Source organism: Eurytemora carolleeae, unplaced genomic scaffold, assembly GCF_000591075.1.
Source record: "Eurytemora carolleeae unplaced genomic scaffold, Eaff_2.0 scaffold1255, whole genome shotgun sequence".
NCBI lineage: Eukaryota > Metazoa > Arthropoda > Copepoda > Calanoida > Temoridae > Eurytemora > Eurytemora carolleeae.
The window spans coordinates 80583-100514 of NW_019397142.1; the positions used below are offsets into that span (position 1 = coordinate 80583).

Consider the following 19932-nt stretch of genomic DNA (forward strand, 5'->3'; position numbering starts at 1 on the left):
TTAAAGAAAAAAATTTAAGAAAAAAATATAGATTTTTTTAGCCAATAACACCCCCTGGCCACCCATGAGTTTCCACAAAAAAAATTCAGCCCAATTGGTCCAGCAAATTGGCCGGCTATACGCAACATATATATGAATGTCTTGTTTTATTATATAGAATATAGATAGGTACTAGGTAGTGATGGGAAAAAACTTTGTCCCCTTTAAATTGACGTTTTAAGGATTTTTGGATTTTTAAAAAAAAGAATTGGTTTTCATATAAAAAAATGCTGAATTTTTATTTAAAAGGCATTTTTATGGAAGATAAAAAAAATTTGCTTCGTTTTTGCTTAATTTGTTCGATTAATTTCGCAAAAGGTAAGAGAAGCATATATTTAGATTAAAAAACAAAAGTTTTTTAAATCTTTAAAAATCAGTTGCTTTTTGCTCGCGGCAGGGTTCCGACCTGCCCATAGTAGCTCCTGGCTTCACAGTTAGGATGAGGGCTGCGTAGAATTACTCATCCTACAGGGGAGTATCAAAACTCTCTCTCTTCATATCTAACTCACTAGGAAACAAGAATTCTATCTTCAGCTTTTCTCTAGCTGTACATCTCAGCTGAAAGAAGTCGAACAGAAGTATAACCCCTGGTAGTTATACAAGCCATGCACAATAATACCGCCTTGAAACTGTGAGGACTGAACTACTGAGGAAGATTCCACCTGATGGGGCTTTAAGGTTCTCAACTCCCTATTTTGCACAATTGGTGCAGTTATGGGTTAATTCCGCATAAAACCAAAAGACTTGAAAATGAAAGAAAGCAGGGATATTTTACTAAGATCTCTCATACTCTTCCTTCTTGAAACTTCCTCATCTCTTTCCTTCCTGCTCCACAACTCTATGTCACAAGAACTACATTCAGAGGCCTCAAAACTTAGAAAATATGTTAGGAATTATAATGCTAAATAAGTCTGATCAACAATGTGTCAGCATTCTTTAACTGAATCAGCAATGAGTCAGATATAAAGAACACAGGAAACATAAACAGAGTTCAGAATAAAAGGAAAGCAGGAGCCTCTCAACCTAGTTCTAAGATAGCAGCATGGCAACTGCTAGGATGTCCCAAATTTTTTATTTCTTTTTTCAAAAATAAATAAATAGAAAAAACATTTTAAAAAAGATTTTAAAAAATTTGTTTGTTAATTTGCAAAACATTTTTAATAACAATTATATATTTAAGAGATATATCCGTATATATTTATTTATATTTATATAACTACAAATGGTTAAAGTGTAGGTTCAATCTTCTTGTTGCATCTTTGTAGCTTTGAACTCCATTATCGATCTAAAATATAATAATATCAAGATTAATAATTTAAATTATTTTCTGTTTAAAAATTATTCACCGAATGAGAGATATGAATTTAATTACAGATTTAATTGTAATAACTTGATAGACAATTCGACCGAAATTTGGTAAAAAAAATAGCTGTAATTGTGACAAAGCAATTGAAACTAAATTTTTATAAGCTTTATAATAACTAAAATGTATGACTTTTTGGTATGAAGTATCAACTAAATGATATAGTTCAAATGATTATTTAATATTTGTTATCAAATAGCTTCTGCAATAAGAAGTAAAACCGATTTTAAGGAAAATACTATTTTGGAATTGATTCACTCTCCACAACAATCTATTATCTATTCTGTCAGAGAACTACAGATCACAGCATTGAAGCTTAGTTCTGGAATTAAATAAAAAGTCTAAAGTAACTTTAATCTTTATAATTTCATGTATTTTTTCAATTACTTGTTGAAAACCATGTGATATTTCAATCTTTGACAATTAGATCTAGCATGAATATTAATTGAAATGTGTCTGTGACATCAGCTTTCAAAGATATAAAGATCAGAAAATTGGAGTTAGAGGCGCGCATGTTTAGTTCCATTTTTTTACCTTCCGGTCAGAGGCACGTGTTTAGTTCCATTTTTTTACCTTCCGAAATAACGCGTTCAGATTTTTCACCATATTCTGAGCAACTGCTTCACCTCCATCTAAATCCAGGTTTGGAGTAACCGGGGCTTCTCTCTTAAACCTAAAGAAATAGAATATTTATCACAAACTCTGATTTTTTACTCCCTATATCTTTGCGACCTGATGGAGATTGTATAATTAGCGTACTGTCCGTTTTGCCTTATATGTCTGTATGTGTGCTGTACACCTTGGTCTAGCAGGTTCAAAGTCGGCCCGGTACTTGATAGAAACCAGAGTTTCCATTGGTGTTAACCTTTGATATTTCAAATCTATACATTTGATCTAATGGAATTCATAGTTTGAAATATCCAAGGTCTACATCATTAGGCTGCAAATCAGAGTCTGTTGCAAAAACTCAATTCCGATGGGCATACAAAAAAATGAGTTTTTGCCACAAACTCAGATTTCCTAATCCCTATCTTTGCAACCCATTGGCGTAGACCTTTGATATTTTAGACTATGAATTCTGTCAGATCAAATAATTTGTAAAGCTATATTAAGTATTAGAAAATTAGAGTTGGGGGGGGGGGGATACATTTATTACTTCCTCTCTTTCCTATGTTTCTTTACATTTAAACTATGAAGTGTATTCACAAACGAAGTCNTGTATATACATTAGTACGGGATGGGTACGTTAGTACAGGATGGATACATGAGTACAGGATGGATATGTTAGTATATATGGGATGGATATGTTAGTATGGGATGGGATACATTCGTATGGGATGGATACGTTAGTACAGGATGGATACGTTTTCATGGGATGGATACGCTTGTAGGGATGGGAACGTACTTTTGTTCGTCAAGGCCTAGTTGAATTGTCGCAACAGACACAAACCCTTCATGTTTTTTTCGTTTGTTAATTTTCAAAAACCGTTTTCTAACAAAAGTTTGCCCAGCCCTGAATAAGCTATTATACTGGAGTTTATTCTTACCTGAAACCGGAAATGATAGCTACTTTATACCGGAAATGAGTACTTCTTGAACCTGGAAATAAGTTCTACTAGTACAGGAAATGAGTACTATCTATGAACCGGAAACTATACCTGAAACCGGAAATGAGTACTATCTATGAACCGGAAACTATACCTGAAACCGGAAATGAGTACTATATATGAACCGGAAACTATACCTGAAACCGGAAATGAGTACTATCTATGAACCGGAAACTATACCTGAAACCGGAAATGAGTACTATCTATGAACCGGAAACTATACCTGAAACCGGAAATGAGTACTATATATGAACCGGAAACTATACCTGAAACCGGAAAAGCTGAGAGTATTGCAAAGGAAAAGCAGGAAACAAAATCCTCTAATTAACATATCTAAACAATCTCAAGAATTGAAGAAAGTTAAAATTTTTAACTTTTTGCAAAACATACAGTAATCATGGTCATTTGCAATCTTACTAAGTTTATATTTGCAATAATTAGCGTGACGATATCTGTCAAAAATATTGTGTATCATCCCATTTGGCTTTTTAAAAGAAAAAAAATATTTCAGAAGCTTTGACATTTTTTGTATAAAAATATATTTCAAATAATTACTTTTGTCATAATTACTGTTTCCTTAAGTAACACTAATGACTACGACAAAAAAATGGGTGGACATTCCAGAATTTATTTAGACCAACTTATTTTTTTTTAAATAAACCCCAAAAATGTACAATTTCACTTTATTAACAGTAATTATAGAAAATATATCTACTTTAACAAATGTTACAATTATTTATAACTATAACGGCAATAGTAATTTATGGCAAGTGATATCTAATGGCAAACGTATTGGTAAGGAAACTAAGTGTAAAAAAATATCTAATAGTAACGATAATAATTAATTTCTTATGCTGACCTGTGACTTAATTAAAGTCTACTGCCGAATGCATGATTTTAATGTTTTTGTTATGAAAAATGTGACTTTAATAACAGTTTAATTTTTCTCTCATATTTCAATTGTTGTCAAAGTTAAACAAGTACTTTGTATTTAAGTGTCTCCCGTAAAAAAAGTTTAAGAAACACAGGGAGATTCAGAAAACATGACACGTTGACAACGTTTTAATTAAAATTAATAAAAAATTAAAATTATTTTTTTACTTTATTAGGAAGCACCTCTTTCCGCTTAATATTTAAACTTTTATTGTTAAGTTTGTCAATTCCAGTATGATTGTTTACATAAAAGTCCCCGGAAAAATATTTTTGTCTGGTTCCAGTATGATTGTTTACATAAAAGTCCCCGGAAAAATATTTTATACAGTTGAAAATGCACGGGAACAAAGGATGTTTACATTCATGCAAAAATAGGGCAATTGAAATAAATACACCCCAAGATTGAATATCAATATGCAGATGCTTAGAAAAAAGTCCTTTTTATGAAAACGTCTCAGACCTCATATTCACAAGACTAAGGACTTTAATTCCTGTGATCTTATTTCCTGAGATTTTGTTAGCAGCCCCCAAATTATTTTAGGAAAAAAGTCTTAGGAATCTAAAACTCAGGACTTTATTTCCAGCGACATTTAGACCTAGGACTTCAGAAAATTGGGACTTTTTTACCAAAGTTTTTATTTCTATGTTTTTTCAGAAACTTTTTCTTCTGTGACTTTCTTACATATATTTGGCTACTTTACCCCCCCCCCCCCCACCAATGAAAAATACCTACATTAAGAAATGTTTAAATATTTTACAAAAACTGTAAATCTAAAAATACACAAAGTTAATCATTGTAATTATAGGTATTTAAGAACAATTGATCATGTACATTGGACAGCCCTTCATAATTAACTTAGAATAATTAGACAAGAAAAATAGTACATTAGACAGCCCTTCATAATTAACTTAGAATAATTAGACAAAAAAAAAATATAAAAACGATTAATAACTCTAAATATATATATCAAGGACGAACATGCTCATTACAAGTTATAATATTCAGATAAATAATGTTTTAATAAGTCAATTATGTCAATTAAAAGGTCATCGATTGTTATTTTTTTTGGAACAAAGTCATGAAAGTTTCTTTATACAAACCTAATTTTTTCTCATTTTTTAACTTTGAACTTTGTATTCAGGAATTAATCCAAGAGATGGGGGGGGTCCTGCCCCCCCTGGGATGCCCAGGGGGGGGGTCAAAAGGACTGCAGCTCCCGCCTATCTACGCGCCGGAAAATGACTTACAGTCTTACAGAACTCTTTCAAATTCAATTCTTAGATAAAGCATTGACATGGACCATCCACCAAGGTCCTTAATCAAGTCATAATTTGGACTTTTGACCGGTACCTCTTACCTAATTGTCACAGTCAGCTTGTGTATCCTAGGTGACCAACGCTGTAGGTTTAAATTTTGATATCACTGGGTGGAACATTCAGAGGTAATCTAGAACATCTGTCTAGATGTATACGTATGTTGGCATGGATTGAGCTTGAGGGTGGAGAGGGTTTGGGGGAGCGGGGCCTACCCCCTACCCCTGCTAAAAAAAACTGACTTAACGTATGCAAAAGAAAAACTAAACTTTAAGTCTCATGACTGTGATATTTGAGATTTCAAATATACTGCATTATACTAAGCAGTTCTGACCTGTTAAGAATATCAGCAGCTCTACACAGTTTCATATAAGAGACAGTCATCAAACGAAAAAATGGAGAAAGAAGATAAAAAATAGAATTTTATTTCGTATGATCAGTACTCAACATTAAAAAAAATTAAAATTAATAATTACAAAAATCTGAACAAATTTAAAGCATACACTTTGTGTAAAAAGCATAAACTTTGTGTAAAAAGCATAAACTTTGTGTAAAAGGGAGTGTTCACGAAAAATGAAAAGGGATATAGGCTTTAGGCGAAAAATAATCGTTTTTGATTGCGACTAATCTTACTTCTATCTATTGCGTCTATAAAGAGACAATTATTAAAACGACTTATACTGAAGAACATAGCGTCCATACAAATTAAGAAAGTTGCAAGATACGACTCAGATCGTAAAAAAATCAATTTAATTTAAAACAAATCATTCAGATATTACAACTTATAGTCATCAATAATATTTCGACAAGAACAGCAATGGAACAATATAACTGAAGGCCCTCATTCTAGAACAGAAACGAACGATTTAAAAAAAGGTCGGAAAGTGCCCTGCCCCTACATAGTAGAATAGTATTGAATATTGATGAACTGTGATTTAAAAAAAATAATATACATTCTTTCGCTATGAATTCTATTTTTATATAATTATCTAATTCCTTGCATCGTTATTTTTGTTTTTATTTTATTAAATGATAACAATCTCATCTCTGATGATTTCATGTCAACTTAGACAGAAAAAAATAGAAGAAGACACTCACAAGGCACAATATCTATTTTAATTTTTTTTGTATAATTCATGCCATTTTATGAAGAAAATTAACCCTATTCCTGCTGGGGGGGGGGTCAATTTGACCCCCCCCCTTTGGTTTTTTTACATAACTCAAAAAGTATTGGTCTAAGGCTGTTGAAATTTTCTACTTTTCCTACATACCCAAAGCCCTTCCTTTAGGCCTAAAACTAGGCTATAATACTAACTGCCTGAGTCCTCAGGCACATTGCCTGAATGACTGCTTTTATTTTTGTTTTGTTTTACGATGTACACAAAGAGAACATGTTCACAACTAATTTAGAAGATGGGCGCGAAGCGCCCTCTAAGGCTAGAAAGAAGGGCGCGAAGCGCCTTGAATTTCTAGTATTCTATATTTTAATATCAAACTTTATGAGTTTAATATCAAATTGTCTACAAAACAACAGTTCCTGAGTCTAAAACTAAAGAATGCGCGAATTTTAAGTTTGAGGTTAAAAGTTCTGTAAAATAATGAATAGCTACTTATATATTAAACTTTCTCAATTTCAAATTTGAATTTCCCGATCTGAACCAATCAGAGAATAGGATTACGTAACTAACAGTAATCAGCTGTTTTTTAAATTTGAAATTATTTACTCGACGGAAAACAAAACTTATTTCCAGTTACAACCGTATTTTGGGTTTACGTGCAAACATTTATTAATCTAAAACGTGAAATTTATTAATTCAAGGTTTTTACTTTTAAATATCGTAATTAGTTGAATGCTGCTTACTGCTGAATGATGATAGACAAATAGGGATTGCAGGATTTCAAGATTTAACCTCAAGGTTAAAGTTCAGGTTTAAATTAAGTCAGAAGTGGCATTTAACCATGAACTTAAAATTTAAGCCAAAACTTTTCGTTCTTTAGTTTTAGACTCTGAGCTGTCCTAATAAGTCATATTAGATTTTAAATATCCCAAGACTTTTCAGCTCTCCATGTATTTCACTTTATTCAAATATGATTTGATATTACTCAAATGATTTACTAATTCCATTATTTTTTCTTAAAATGTTGATTGAGGCCAAGTGAAATGGGACTCATATGTTTCATATTCATTAGACTAATTAACAATCATTATTTCACATTTTTATAGTCACACTTACTTGTTGTAGTGCAGTCATAACACTCTGTTGTTGTGGCTAAAAAATAATAAAATTTTCCTTTTATAATCATGAAATATAATATGACGTTTTACTTACGTAACACACATTTATAGTCAGACCATTCAACTGAATCAAAAGAGCCAGATTCCTAAAATTTTTTGGGAGTCATCATAAATAAAATCAACTTTTTGCATATCACTGGTTGGCGTTTGTATTAGTACAATGATGATAACTTTTTATTTCAGGTTTGATCTCTGGCTGGTTTTATACAACTGTCCACTGAATCTTTGTTTAAGCAATAAGAGTTACAACTAGTGATTCTTATTTTGTTTATGTTCTCATTTCTTATTTCTCTTAATATCCCATGTACAAATCCTATGTACAACAATGTACAAGCCCACACTATTTACATACCTGACATGTTGTCAAAACAAATGGTGTAGCTAACCAATCTGAATCAAACACTTCTCCAGGGGGGCAAATATAGGTTAGATTAAACCCAATGGGAGGAGCAGGACTCAAGTCTGAAAAATGGACATTTTTTTTATATTGACATGGATTTTGTCTAATTTGTTCATTGTTTAAAAAAATTTGAAAAATAATTAGTTTTTAAATTTAATATCAGTGAAGTTGACCTTCATTTTAACATACATCTATATATAAATTTGTCTTGTCTGTCTGTTTTTCTGTTTGTTTGTATCCAATAAACGTCAAAACGGCTGAACCGATCAGGCCCAAATTTTTTGTGGGACCTCACGTGACCCCAGGGAAGGTTTATGAATGATCAAAATTTTAAAATTTGTGTTTAAAAGTTTTATATTTTTGAAAAATTAAAAAAATTCGCAAAAAAAAATTAGGAAATCCGTACAAAGAGAAGATGTTCATCGATAAAGCCACAATTATAAGTTGAAATAGAAGATGGGCGCAAAGCGCCCTAAAAGCCTAGTTAGTATATATACATTCTTGATAATAATACTAATATTAAAATTATGAAATAATTTATTTATGCAAAATACCCAAATTACCTTGGCCTCCAATCCCAATGAAATTAATGACAATATCACCAGTTACTGTGATCAAAGTTAAATTCTCCAAAGGGACAGTATGTAAAACAGTATCATATGGAAGTTCAGTGTTAACTTGAAGATTCCAGCCATCTTGATCACAGTTGATGTTTAGAATAAATGGTTCATCAAAATCTATACTTGTCCCATCTCCGATTGCACCAGCAACATCAGATTTGGTTCTATTGATCACACTGTATCTTTCTATCATATTTTGCTTTAGATTTAAATTAACATGTAATCCTTCAGTTACTGTGCTTTCAGCAATTGATATTGCGGGAACAGATTTTGCTGTGCTCGGAATGCTTCCAATAATCATAAGCTTTGTATTCTTTGAGCAGAAGCTTGGTCCGGGAAATGGTAATTTTGCTGGAATTTCAGGGTTATATTGACTGGCTCCTGTGTAGATAATTATATCAGAATGTTTAGTTTAAATTTTCTGAGGTTGAAATAAAATGTTTTCATAATATTGTGTTAACCTGAAACTGTTAGAGGGTTTTTAGGATCAGGTTTGTAGACAAGACCTGTATCCCTAGACGGGGCAGGAATCTCTTGGCAATGAGTTGCTGAAAATGTTGATAAAATGAACAAGATTACTTTGAATTAAGCATTCTTCTGACTAATGACTACCTCTCACAAAGGGCTGGGCGCGTTCCTGGTGGAACGACCGTTCTTTCCCGAAAACGAACGGAACGATCAAGAACGATCCCATCGTTCAGAAAAAAACGAACGCTCAGAATGCGTTCTTAAAAATTTTGGAACGATTAGTAAAAGAACAGAACGGAACTGAACGGGAATTGCTTGAAAAGAACGGTTAAAATCGTTAACACGTTCTTATTTTCAAGAACACGTTCTAAGTCAGGAATGTGTTTCAAGTTTAAATTTTCTCTGTATGTATAATGAACCGAAATTGAAAGATAGATTATTGTAAATGACATTAGACACAATAATATAGAAAAGTAATTTTTTTTCTTTTTTATATTATTGAAATATTGATTATGAAAATTAAATATTTTTTAAAAATCTACAAATTGTACACCCCCTTTTTTAAGGTTACCCGGTTTTAGTAATCGTTCTATACTAAGAACAGAACAGGGGGATGGAAACGTTCTTTGACTAAGAACGGAACGAAAGAGATGGAACCGTTCTTCCCGGAACGGAACGGAAAGACCATTCTTCTACTCAGAACGGAACGGAACGGAACGTAACGGAACGATACAACAAAAAAGGAATGAGAATGGAACAATTTATCTGAAGGCCCTCGTTCTTGAACGGAACGGAACGATTTCAAAAAGTCGGAACGTGCGCCCAGCCCTACTCTCACATAATCCAGGTTTTGAATAAAAATGGATATTTACCTTGACAAGGATCCAGTAATGGAGGTGTCCAGGTTTTATTCCAAGCACACACTGCAGTAGTGGCAGCATAGAGCTTTCCACTAGGTGATTTAAACATTCCAAAAGGACCACAGGTGTAGATAATTTGAGTCTGGTATTCATAAGAGTGATTCCATTCCCAAGTTCCTGATTGAGGCCTTTGAGGAGGTTCCGTACAGTTTATTGCTAGAATGAATTTAGGTTTTTTTTACATTATCCCAATCTAATAACTAAATTGTCTACTTACATGACAAACAACTAGGCCAGTGATCTGGTATATCCCAAGAACCTCCTGGTAAACAAGTCATATTCCATTGAACTATATCTTTGTTCTGCTCAAAGAACAACGAGTCATTTATGCACCTGTATCCAACTGTGCTATGAAAATCTACTGGAGTTCCATCCCACATAGATACTAATCCAGATAAAACAGGAGGCTAAAAGAAGTATCATTTAGTCGCTTAAAGCTTTAGAATGATGAATATGAAAATTTAGGCTGAAGTGGTGATAATTACTTTTAAAATTTTGTACTTGAATTGAAATATTGAAAACAAGCTAATCAAAGTGCTCATATTGAGTCTTATTTAGTAGAGCAGTCTCTCTTCATTACTATTTCTTTTTATGCATAGATTGTTCTTACTGTAGGTGGATTAAGACATTGCACCCAGACACACTCATCAAGAGTATCAGAAGGCGTCCAACTTTTGTTCCAATTACAGCTCATCCATCTCTCATCATATGTTTTATTGGTTTCTTTGCTTAAAAACTTTCTGGCAAGACCACATTCATACCTTTTAAAATAAATTGGCTTTGTAACTTGATTTGTTAACTTTTAAATCATAATTATTTAACTTAGCAGTAAACAATAAGCATGCATGGCATGTACGAAAATTTTATCTTGCAAAATTGGTTTCTATGTCAGAGTGTGCTTCTGGCATGCAACATCTAACCAATTTTAAGAACAATTCTCTTGGGAATAGGGTTTCAACCGGAATTCCGGGTTACGGTTTACGTAGGGAAATGATCCGGAAATTTTTTCCATTTCCATTGTGGAAAAGGTTCCGGAAAACCGGAATTCCGGAACGATTTCCGAAACGATTTTTTTTCCGTAAAATGGAAATTTAGGGATCGTTCCGGAAATTTTCCGGAAAATTGTTCCGGAAATTTCTGGTTTCCATTTATACCGGAATTATCCCGGAATTCCAGTTTACGCAACAAATTTCCGGATCATTCCATTTCCAAAATGGAAATTTTTTTCCAGAAAAATGGAAACCCTAGTTGGGAAACATTTATTGTTAGAACTTTTTTTGAAATCTTTATTTGTTTCACCTGAGATTTGCTCCATATTTTCTTTGAACTCTACTTTCATTATTTGTAACAGATCCAATGGATTTGGATCCTGTGTTGACTGTAAAAGTTCCACAAAGTGCTAAAACAAGACATTTTACGCAAGGGGAAAAAATAGTTTTGTAAAAAATGGGCTTAATGACAATACACGCTGGTCCAAAAGGTTCAGAGCACTATCTGTTTTCTTTAAAATATCTGTTACCTTGTTTAAATACTCTCATGTGAGTCTCATCATTTTGACTAGCATCATAATTAGAACTGTTCAGATTCTTAATCTTCATGATTTCATCAATCATTGTCTCTTTCATTTTATCATAAGACAGATTTTGCATTTCAGTTTTACTTTTAATTGTATCTGTAAGGGCAAGGTACATAAACGCAATAGAGCACAATGACCCTTTTGCATTACTGATATCTCTAAAAACATAAGTGAAATTATTGAAAAATATAATATTATCAAATGAACAAAACATGGAATAAAAACCTGCTGCTTAGATCCTGAATGGAATGAACACCACTGTCAACATGCTTGCTGAGCTCAGATATAAGAATAGTTTTCATGTCTTCATTTGTGACATTTACTAGGTCCAAATGGGATTTCCATAAATTCAATGTTAAGGAATTGTAAACACAATTTTTTTCATTGACAGAAGCATCCCAATCCCGGCAGCGAACTTAAAAGATATTTTGATTAAACAAGAAATATCCCTACACATTCTTTTATCAAATCATAAAAAAAAACTTACTGCATACATAATTCAACAATAACTGATTTTTTTGTTTCTTATCACAAGGAGATTTCCAGGTTTGAAAGGAGGTTTCTACTGATATTGTGCAGTTATATTTGGAAACACATGTAGTTCTAGAAGTGTTGACAACCTATAGTAATTACAAAGAAGTAATAAGATTTTGCAGTCTTGTGAATTGTACCTGAAGATTTAAGCAATCAGACCGAAGAGTAACAGAATCTGTATTTCCATTGCACAACTGGTTAGTTCCTTTAACTCTTCCGTAATAACCAGATGTAATATGAATACTCAGGAAGGAAGGACATATCATGTTAACCAAAGCCCCATCTACATTGCAGGATTCTTGAACCATTGCAGGAAATATTGTCGGATAATTTTCAACCAAACCCTCAAATGGGGCATTTGGTGGTACTGGGCAGAATGTAGCTGAAATTAAATGTAAACATAATTTATCAATTCAATCTGCTCCTTAAATGTATTACCTTCTGTGCATTTTGGCCACTGATCATCTGTTGCTGGAGTGTTAAAAAAACCTCTGGTTGTACCAGGTCTTGTCCCATCTTGACATTGATACTTAATACTTTCTTGATATTGATCATCTTCAAATTGAAATCCTTTCTCACAGACATATGTAATTTGATCTCCAAAATTAACAGGATTCCCATCCCAATATGTTATTCTTAGGTTTGACATGGCCGGGGGTTGCGGGGGTTTTAAGCACTGAACCCAGTCACAAGGATCAAGTTCATTGATTGCTGTCCAGTTCTTGTCCCAGAGACATGTCATTCGATGAATATCATGATGGTTTCCATCCTGATCTAGAAATTTTCTTGCAGACCCACAGTGATACCTTAAATATCCATCAGTATAAATTTAGCTAGTGATGCTAGAAGGATTAAACCTTTATCGGACCGGTTATGAAGTTTTAATAATATAAGAGCCATAGGAGGGAAAGAAACATCTAAAAAAGGGAAAATCAAAGTTGGAGTGTTTAATCTTGGAATTTTTCTTTAGCTCTGTTTGTTTGACAAACATTAGAAATAAATAATGAAAAATAATAAAAGTGAATATGATATATTGCAGGAGAAGCCAAAAAAACATTATGCTGAAGTAAATCAAGTTTTAAATCATGAAATGAAAGTTACATACTTAAATGGTTTTAATCAATTCTTCATCATTGATAAGAACTTTAAAAATTAATGAATATATTTATTCTATACATTACGTTAGGTTTGCCATGTAGTTTCTAGGTATTTCAGTTTTATTTCTATCAGATCTATAGACAGTATGAATAAGAGCTCCTGAAGGGAAGTTTATCTTGTCAATGACAACATAGCCGTCATCATTTGGATCAGAATATTCTGGATCTGATGGAATAGATGGAGGAAGCTTCTCACACTCAATATCTTTAAAAGAAATTAAATAACAACTGACTTCTCATAATATACAAGTGTAATTTACCTTCAACACAAACTGGCCAATTTTCAGTTTTATTTAAGAACCCAAATGTTCCGTTTGGTAAACATGGCATGCTAAATGAGGATTTAGAGCGATCATGTAGAAAAAACTTTGTATGCACTCCATTACTACTTCTCTTTGAACATCTGTATTCTTTGTTTGAGTTTATTCTTGGGAATTCAGATGTAGATTCTTCTAAAGATGTGTATAACGGTATATAAAATGGATCTACACAATGGGTTATATAACATTGTGGCAGAGTTGACCAGGGACTCCAATTCTTATTCCATCTACACACTGTTGTAATAGACTCACTGTCTCCTTCAAGATCCCCATTTGTGTCAAACTGTGATCCTTTCACACATTGATATTTTACTTGTGTGGCATAGGTATCTTTGAGCTCAATACCATTCAACCAAGTTCTTGATCCTCCATTTGTTACATTGGGTGGTTGGCCACAATTCACATTACTTAAACAAGTTGGCCAGTTTTTTCTTATATTGATAAAGTCATAATTACCATCAGGTTTACACAGCATTGAGAAAGAAGTTTTGTTTCGATCAGATTCAAAGAATTTTGTGTGATTACCATCAGGTTTTTTGCCTTTACATTGATACCATTTTTTTCCATTTATTGGTACCCAGCCTGAATTTAATTCTTCTAGATTTGAATCTTCTGGCATTGGAAGAGGATCAATACAGTGGGTGATTACACATTTTGGTAACTTAGGCCATGGACTCCAGGTTTTTCTCCATTCACAGTTAATTGTAACATTTACACTGTCACCTACACCATCATTATTTGTATCAAACATAGATCCCTGGACACATTTATATGTAATATGTGTATCATATTTATCATCTTGATCAGATCCGTTTATCCATGTCCTGGAACCATTTACAGGTACAGAAGGTGGAGCTCCACAAGAAATAGTTTCAGAACATTGGGGCCAGGGAGAGGGATAAGCAAAGTTTCCGTCCGCACCACATCCTACCTGTATGAAATCTATGGACTCCAACTTAAGGGTTGTGTTCTGCTCTAATACCATATTTGATTTACATTCATAGGTTATGTTGTTCCCAACAGGAACTAACTCATTATCCCATGTGTAATTAAAGTTTAAAGAGGGAAATGTTGACTGGGGCTCTAAGCAGTGAGTTATTTCACAAGGTGGAAGAGGTAACGGATACCAGACTTTACTCCAGTGACAGTCAATGAATATGTTCATGAAATATCCATTACTGGTCTTAAACTGAGACCCTGGTTTGCATGAGTACTTAATCTTGGTTTCATAAACAGTTTCATTTACAGCTCCCTTTACCCACTCTCTAGTTCCATTTATAGGAACATCAGGGGGAGAACCACAAGATATAGTTTCAAAACATTGTGGCCAAATCTCTGGATACTCAAAGTCCCCAAGGGAGTTACACTTAACACTTATAGAATTTGATGCTGATGATTTATTTCTGGTATCACTCTCTAATGCTTTATCTGAATCACAGTAGTAAATATAATAGTTGTCAACCAATACTGCTTGGTTGTCCCATGTAAAGTTATAGTTTAGAGATGCCAAAGGAGTAGCAGGTTTTACACAATGTGTTACTTTGCATTCAGGAAGAGTTGCAGGTTCCCAACTTTTCTTCCATAGACATTCTAGTACTTTTGTTTTTCTAAAGTTATTTCCTACAAGAAATTGAGATCCTGGTTTACAGGTATACTTTATCTTGGTCTCATAAAGCATCTCTGGTTCAGAACCTTTGATTAGAAAAATTATGAGTTTTACCTTTTTCAGAACCAATCTAATTTTTATATGAAAAAAAAATCATATTGTAACAATCTTGCTGAAATCTTTTTGGGAGAACCCATGGGTACCAAAGAGGGTGAAAAAGGCTTGAAAAAATTAGCAATTTTTTAAAAATTCTATTGGTAACGTTTACCACTTCAGCTTAATCATGCTTTAATTTCAACCACAAGTACATTTAAATGTGAAACAGTAACTTTTACTGAGAATATTGATATAAACCTGGGCAACACTGAGCACTCCAGATAGATTTTATATTTTCCTAACAGAAATTTTGTTTGTACAATGTCACTTCTTACCTTTTATCCATATTCTAGTTCCATTTACTGGTTGATCAGGTGGGGAACCACACAACACTTTTTCATAACATTGTGGAAACAGTGATGGGTATTCAAATTCTCCACTACTATTACAATTTACACTAAAGCGTATTGCTGCACTTGTTTTATTCGTATGATCCCCATCAAGAGCTGTGCCTCCTTTACATGTGTACTCAAACTTACTCCCAATATTTACAAGATTACCATCCCAGTTATAAGTGAAATTAAGACCATCATCTGGTTTTAATGGATTATCACAGTATTTTGCTTCACATCTGTAATCTTTAATGTCTTCAGAATATGTTTTATCTGAATTACAATCAAAAGTTTTGGTGGATGAGGACTGGCTCCCACTGTTCTGTTTTTTGAGATTGAATCTCCGGTCTAAGCATTTCCAACTAAAAATGCATTAACACAATCAATTAACAGACCAAAATATCATAAATCAAAACAAACCCCTGTTTCAGCTCTAAAGAAAATAGACTTTTTAATATTCCTACCTAACTTGATCTCTATAGTACACTGTTGTATCATTAGAGACTAAAGTAGCAATACCATCAGAAACAACTAGAGTTCCAGGGTGTGGACACACTATTTCTTGAGAAAAGTAGATGTTTAAAAATAACTATAAGTAAATAAGTAGATAAAAAATAAAATAGTTTAGTTACTTTCGCAAGATGTTGGAAGAGAGTAATCAAAAATCCATTTCGGAACATCACTTGCTGAACTTGTACAGGTTGCTTTTACTTCACTTGTCAACACTGGATCTGAATTTTTAATAACAGGGAATGACGTAAATCTGTTAAAAACCATTTTTTTCTTAACCTTGAGACCCAGAGTTTGTAGGAATTGCAGTTTTGAACTCATATCCAGTTTTACAAGTGTAAGTCTTAATTTTTCCCACGATAGTATATCCATTTAAATCATTAGAATATGCATCTCTTGGGTTGGATGGAAGAGTTTCACTACAATACTCTAAAAATTTTTATTCTGGTGAAATGTGCCTGTTGTTTGAATCAAAGAAACAAAAATATTTAAATGTCAAATATTTTGATACCACTGATATTCATATACTGTCATAATCTTGTACTGAATTTAAATTTTTTCTTGATTTCATGTTTTACATTTCATTTTTAAACAAATATATTACCAACACAGTCTCCTAAAGTTGATCCATATTCATACTTCCAAGCCATATCAAAAGTATCAATATCATAAGTGCAAGTTCCAATTAGTGTTGTGTGAGCTGTATAATCACCATTATCCTCATGAAAGAAAGCATGGCCATCTTCACATTTAGCCTCAAATGTATTGGCTGCACTTCTTACTGCAGGTGAGAAATTTGATGTCATATGTTGACCAAGGGTGACACTGTCTGGACAGTCCTTAGCTATAATTAATGTTGTTAAAACATAAAAAAAACCACTTGTAAAATAAAATATAAAAATAAGAACATTACTTCCTAGGCAGCCTGGCATGCATGCCCCTGCCTCCTTCATCCTGGCCTTATCAGTTAGTCTGATGGCACATCCACCGTTGAAGCATGTGTTGTCTGTCACAATTGTACCATCACTAGGTCTTCTAAATGGAAAGATGCACTGGTCCCCATTGTCGGCCATACATCCAGATTCAGTTGTTACTAAGAATTAGGTGGCATGTAAGGTATAATTTGTCTAAATCATGTAATCTGAAATATAATTAATACATACCAACAAGAATCTCTGCGATTTTTAATTCTCTTTCTTCACGTTGGTAGAATATCAGAGTTTGAACAGGAAGACTAGGTCCTTTGAATTCTGTCCAGCTAGATTTCTCAAGTGTTTGCTCTTGATTTGGCCCTATAATTTCTTTGTTTATTTTAACATTAAAAGGAATTGAGTCTTTGCAACAAACTCAAATGTTCCAATCCCTTTATCTTAGCCACCTGATATTGTGAACCCTTAAATGTTTCAAACTTAGATTATTTGATCTGACAGAATGTATAGATTGAAATATCTAAGGTCTCCGACATTGGGTTGCAGACATAGATAAAGATAGATTGCGCATAAGACGACATTTTTCATCTTGAAAGATATTAATGTACAGAGATGTTTTAAAGATATTCCTATTATATAGATTAACTATTGGTCGGTTGTGAACATTGGCTGTTCTTATGTCATTGAGTACTTGTGGTGTACATGAGTTCTGTAGAGAGAAATTTAAGTTAGTATAGTCCTTCTCATGTCCTTCTTCAGTTCTCGTCAATTTGATATATTGCTCAGTGAAATATTGTTGTTCAAATAGTTCCATTCCCGGAGTTATTTTAACTCTATTCTATGAAATCAATTAAAACACCAAACCACCCCACTTACCATCGAAGTACACTTTGACCCCTAAAAGTATGAGTTCGTGGACGGTACAATTCTTGGTGACATAAGCTGTCTATGTTTATTTATTTATCCATGGTTGCAGAGATATAGGGATTAGAAAATTAGAGTTTGTGGCAAATACTCAATTCCTTTTATGATCTAGGTTAACCCACTCCTAGTTGGGCTTCCCCCTGAGACACAGTTGACTAATTGTTGAGCAAAACCCTCAAATCTTTTTAATAATTTTATTTGGGACCTAAATCTTTGTTTTTCAAACAGTTTTCTTAGCAGTTGTAGATATTTGCTAACCCTGGAATTTTTTTACTGAAAACCCGGACCATTTGCCAAAATATTTTTCATACACATAATGTCTAAGTATTTTTTGACCACATTCAATTAGATTCTATGGACCAAATAACGAATACGTGAGGAACTATTTTAGATTTGTATAGACTCTGACTCACCTCTACACTGTCTTTTACCTTAGCCTCTGCATTTGAAAGTTGGATAAGAAAAGAAGTTTGAAAAAGTTTTAGCATTTAGCCACCTTGCCATACATGCAAACATGATTGACAGTTTAATGGCAAACATGTTAAATATAGCAAATTTGGATGAATCTCTTCTAAATGGGAGATGGTGGATACCTTTCTGCCAGTTATTATCTCCAGGACCTTGGTAATACATGCGAATTTTACTTTGCTTGTTATCATTTTCATTAGTTCCAAGAAGATAGATCCAAGTAGCTGTGACAGGAGAGTCATACTTTAATATAGCACGCCTAGAAAAAAAATCCATTACAATACAAGATGCATTTTCCAAAAGCCGGTTGTCTCTCGCATAAGATGCATATATTCATATTTCATCTAATTGATATCAGATTGATTTAATTGATCCAAACTCATCTTTTCTAGAAGGTATCTGAAGCTACAGTGGAATAGAAATATGACTGTTCAGCACAAATTATGATTTTTAATTGTCTAATGAAGGTTAATCTGAAAAAAATTAAAAACCATTAACTTTATAACAAATACAAAAAGAATACTATATTTTTAACTTCATACTCCACTGTCTATATAAGAATCTCATTGTAGAGCAAATGATATTTTGAAATTTCTCAAATTTAAGCGAAAATATGACCAAATTTGCTTGTTTTGAACAAACTTTTAGTTTGTATGGATTGAGACTTTTAAAGTGCAACTTGTGCCATGTAAGGCTGCCTTTCAGAGTTGGTTTGGTCGTAACTAGTGAACAAGTGGAATAAAAAGATAAGGAGGGCCTGGCATGTTATCTCACATTTTCTACAGACGTTTGGATGTATAGTTGGCTTAAGGGTATCAGAAAGCTTATTTAAAAATTCAATAAAGAACTTACATTTTCTCAGCCTCAGAGGTAGACCAATAGCTATTAGTAGCCCAGTTCCCATCAATCAACCGGTTTTTTTGGCTATCATTCTCAGTCACAGTCACACTAGCTGAAAACAGAAATATGTTCTGTTTTATTCCATCAAGTGTGCACAATAAACTTTTATTTCCTACTACTCTGTTAATTGTGTGAATTAGGTTTATGTTAATATTTCATAATTCCACCAAAATTCCCTTGGGTTGTTGTCTTGTGTTTAAGAATATTTATATTAAAGCATAGTCTTTTATTTTAGCTTAAATTTTCTGCAATAAAACTTTTTTTCCAATAGACAAGTTTCAATTATAACCAAATTAAAAAGGTCTTTTATCAAAAGGTAACAGTTTGAAAGTGATCTGTGAACCTTATCATTAAATGAAATGTGTTTTTATTTTTATTTAAAGTGAATTAAGAAATAAAGTATTGTTTCGCTACTTAGCGATTTCCCTAAAGACCTAATATATATACCGTGTGGTATTTCTCAGGACCGGATCGTAAGACTCCCTTCTCTCAACGCTCTTCATAATAAAAGGATGATAGTAAGGTTCCGAACGTTTATTTCTCTGAGCCTTCAATCTAAA

General features: G+C 33.1%; 1 protein-coding gene and 2 long non-coding RNA genes across 5 annotated transcripts; all 3 read right to left on the reverse strand.

Moving 5' to 3' along the window:
• Positions 1–1213: 1213 nt before the first annotated feature.
• LOC111712297 (uncharacterized) lies at positions 1214–2102 on the reverse strand. The gene is made up of 2 exons (XR_002767420.1): positions 1976–2102; positions 1214–1324 (listed from the first exon to the last, which is right to left on the reverse strand). It is a non-coding gene; the product is annotated as an uncharacterized LOC111712297 (long non-coding RNA).
• A 523-nt stretch (positions 2103–2625) lies between these two features.
• LOC111712298 (uncharacterized) lies at positions 2626–4071 on the reverse strand. Its single transcript, XR_002767421.1, has 3 exons — positions 3869–4071; positions 3276–3342; positions 2626–3001 (listed from the first exon to the last, which is right to left on the reverse strand). It is a non-coding gene; the product is annotated as an uncharacterized LOC111712298 (long non-coding RNA).
• Positions 4072–4677: 606 nt separating this feature from the next.
• On the reverse strand, positions 4678–19424 carry LOC111712300 (uncharacterized; the record flags this gene model as incomplete). 3 transcript variants are annotated; one of them, XM_023486871.1, is given in 26 exon segments in its annotated part: positions 4678–5389; positions 7491–7526; positions 7587–7638; positions 7905–8014; positions 8516–8953; positions 9034–9120; positions 9913–10116; positions 10178–10367; positions 10571–10721; positions 11260–11359; positions 11480–11694; positions 11762–11951; positions 12024–12156; positions 12208–12452; positions 12509–12876; positions 13252–13432; positions 13488–15239; positions 15585–16003; positions 16106–16202; positions 16274–16372; positions 16431–16580; positions 16756–16995; positions 17065–17244; positions 17315–17443; positions 18598–18731; positions 19325–19424. In XM_023486871.1, coding segments are annotated over 26 exon segments (6011 nt in total), but the record flags the coding sequence as incomplete, so codon positions are not given.
• Positions 19425–19932: the final 508 nt, after the last annotated feature.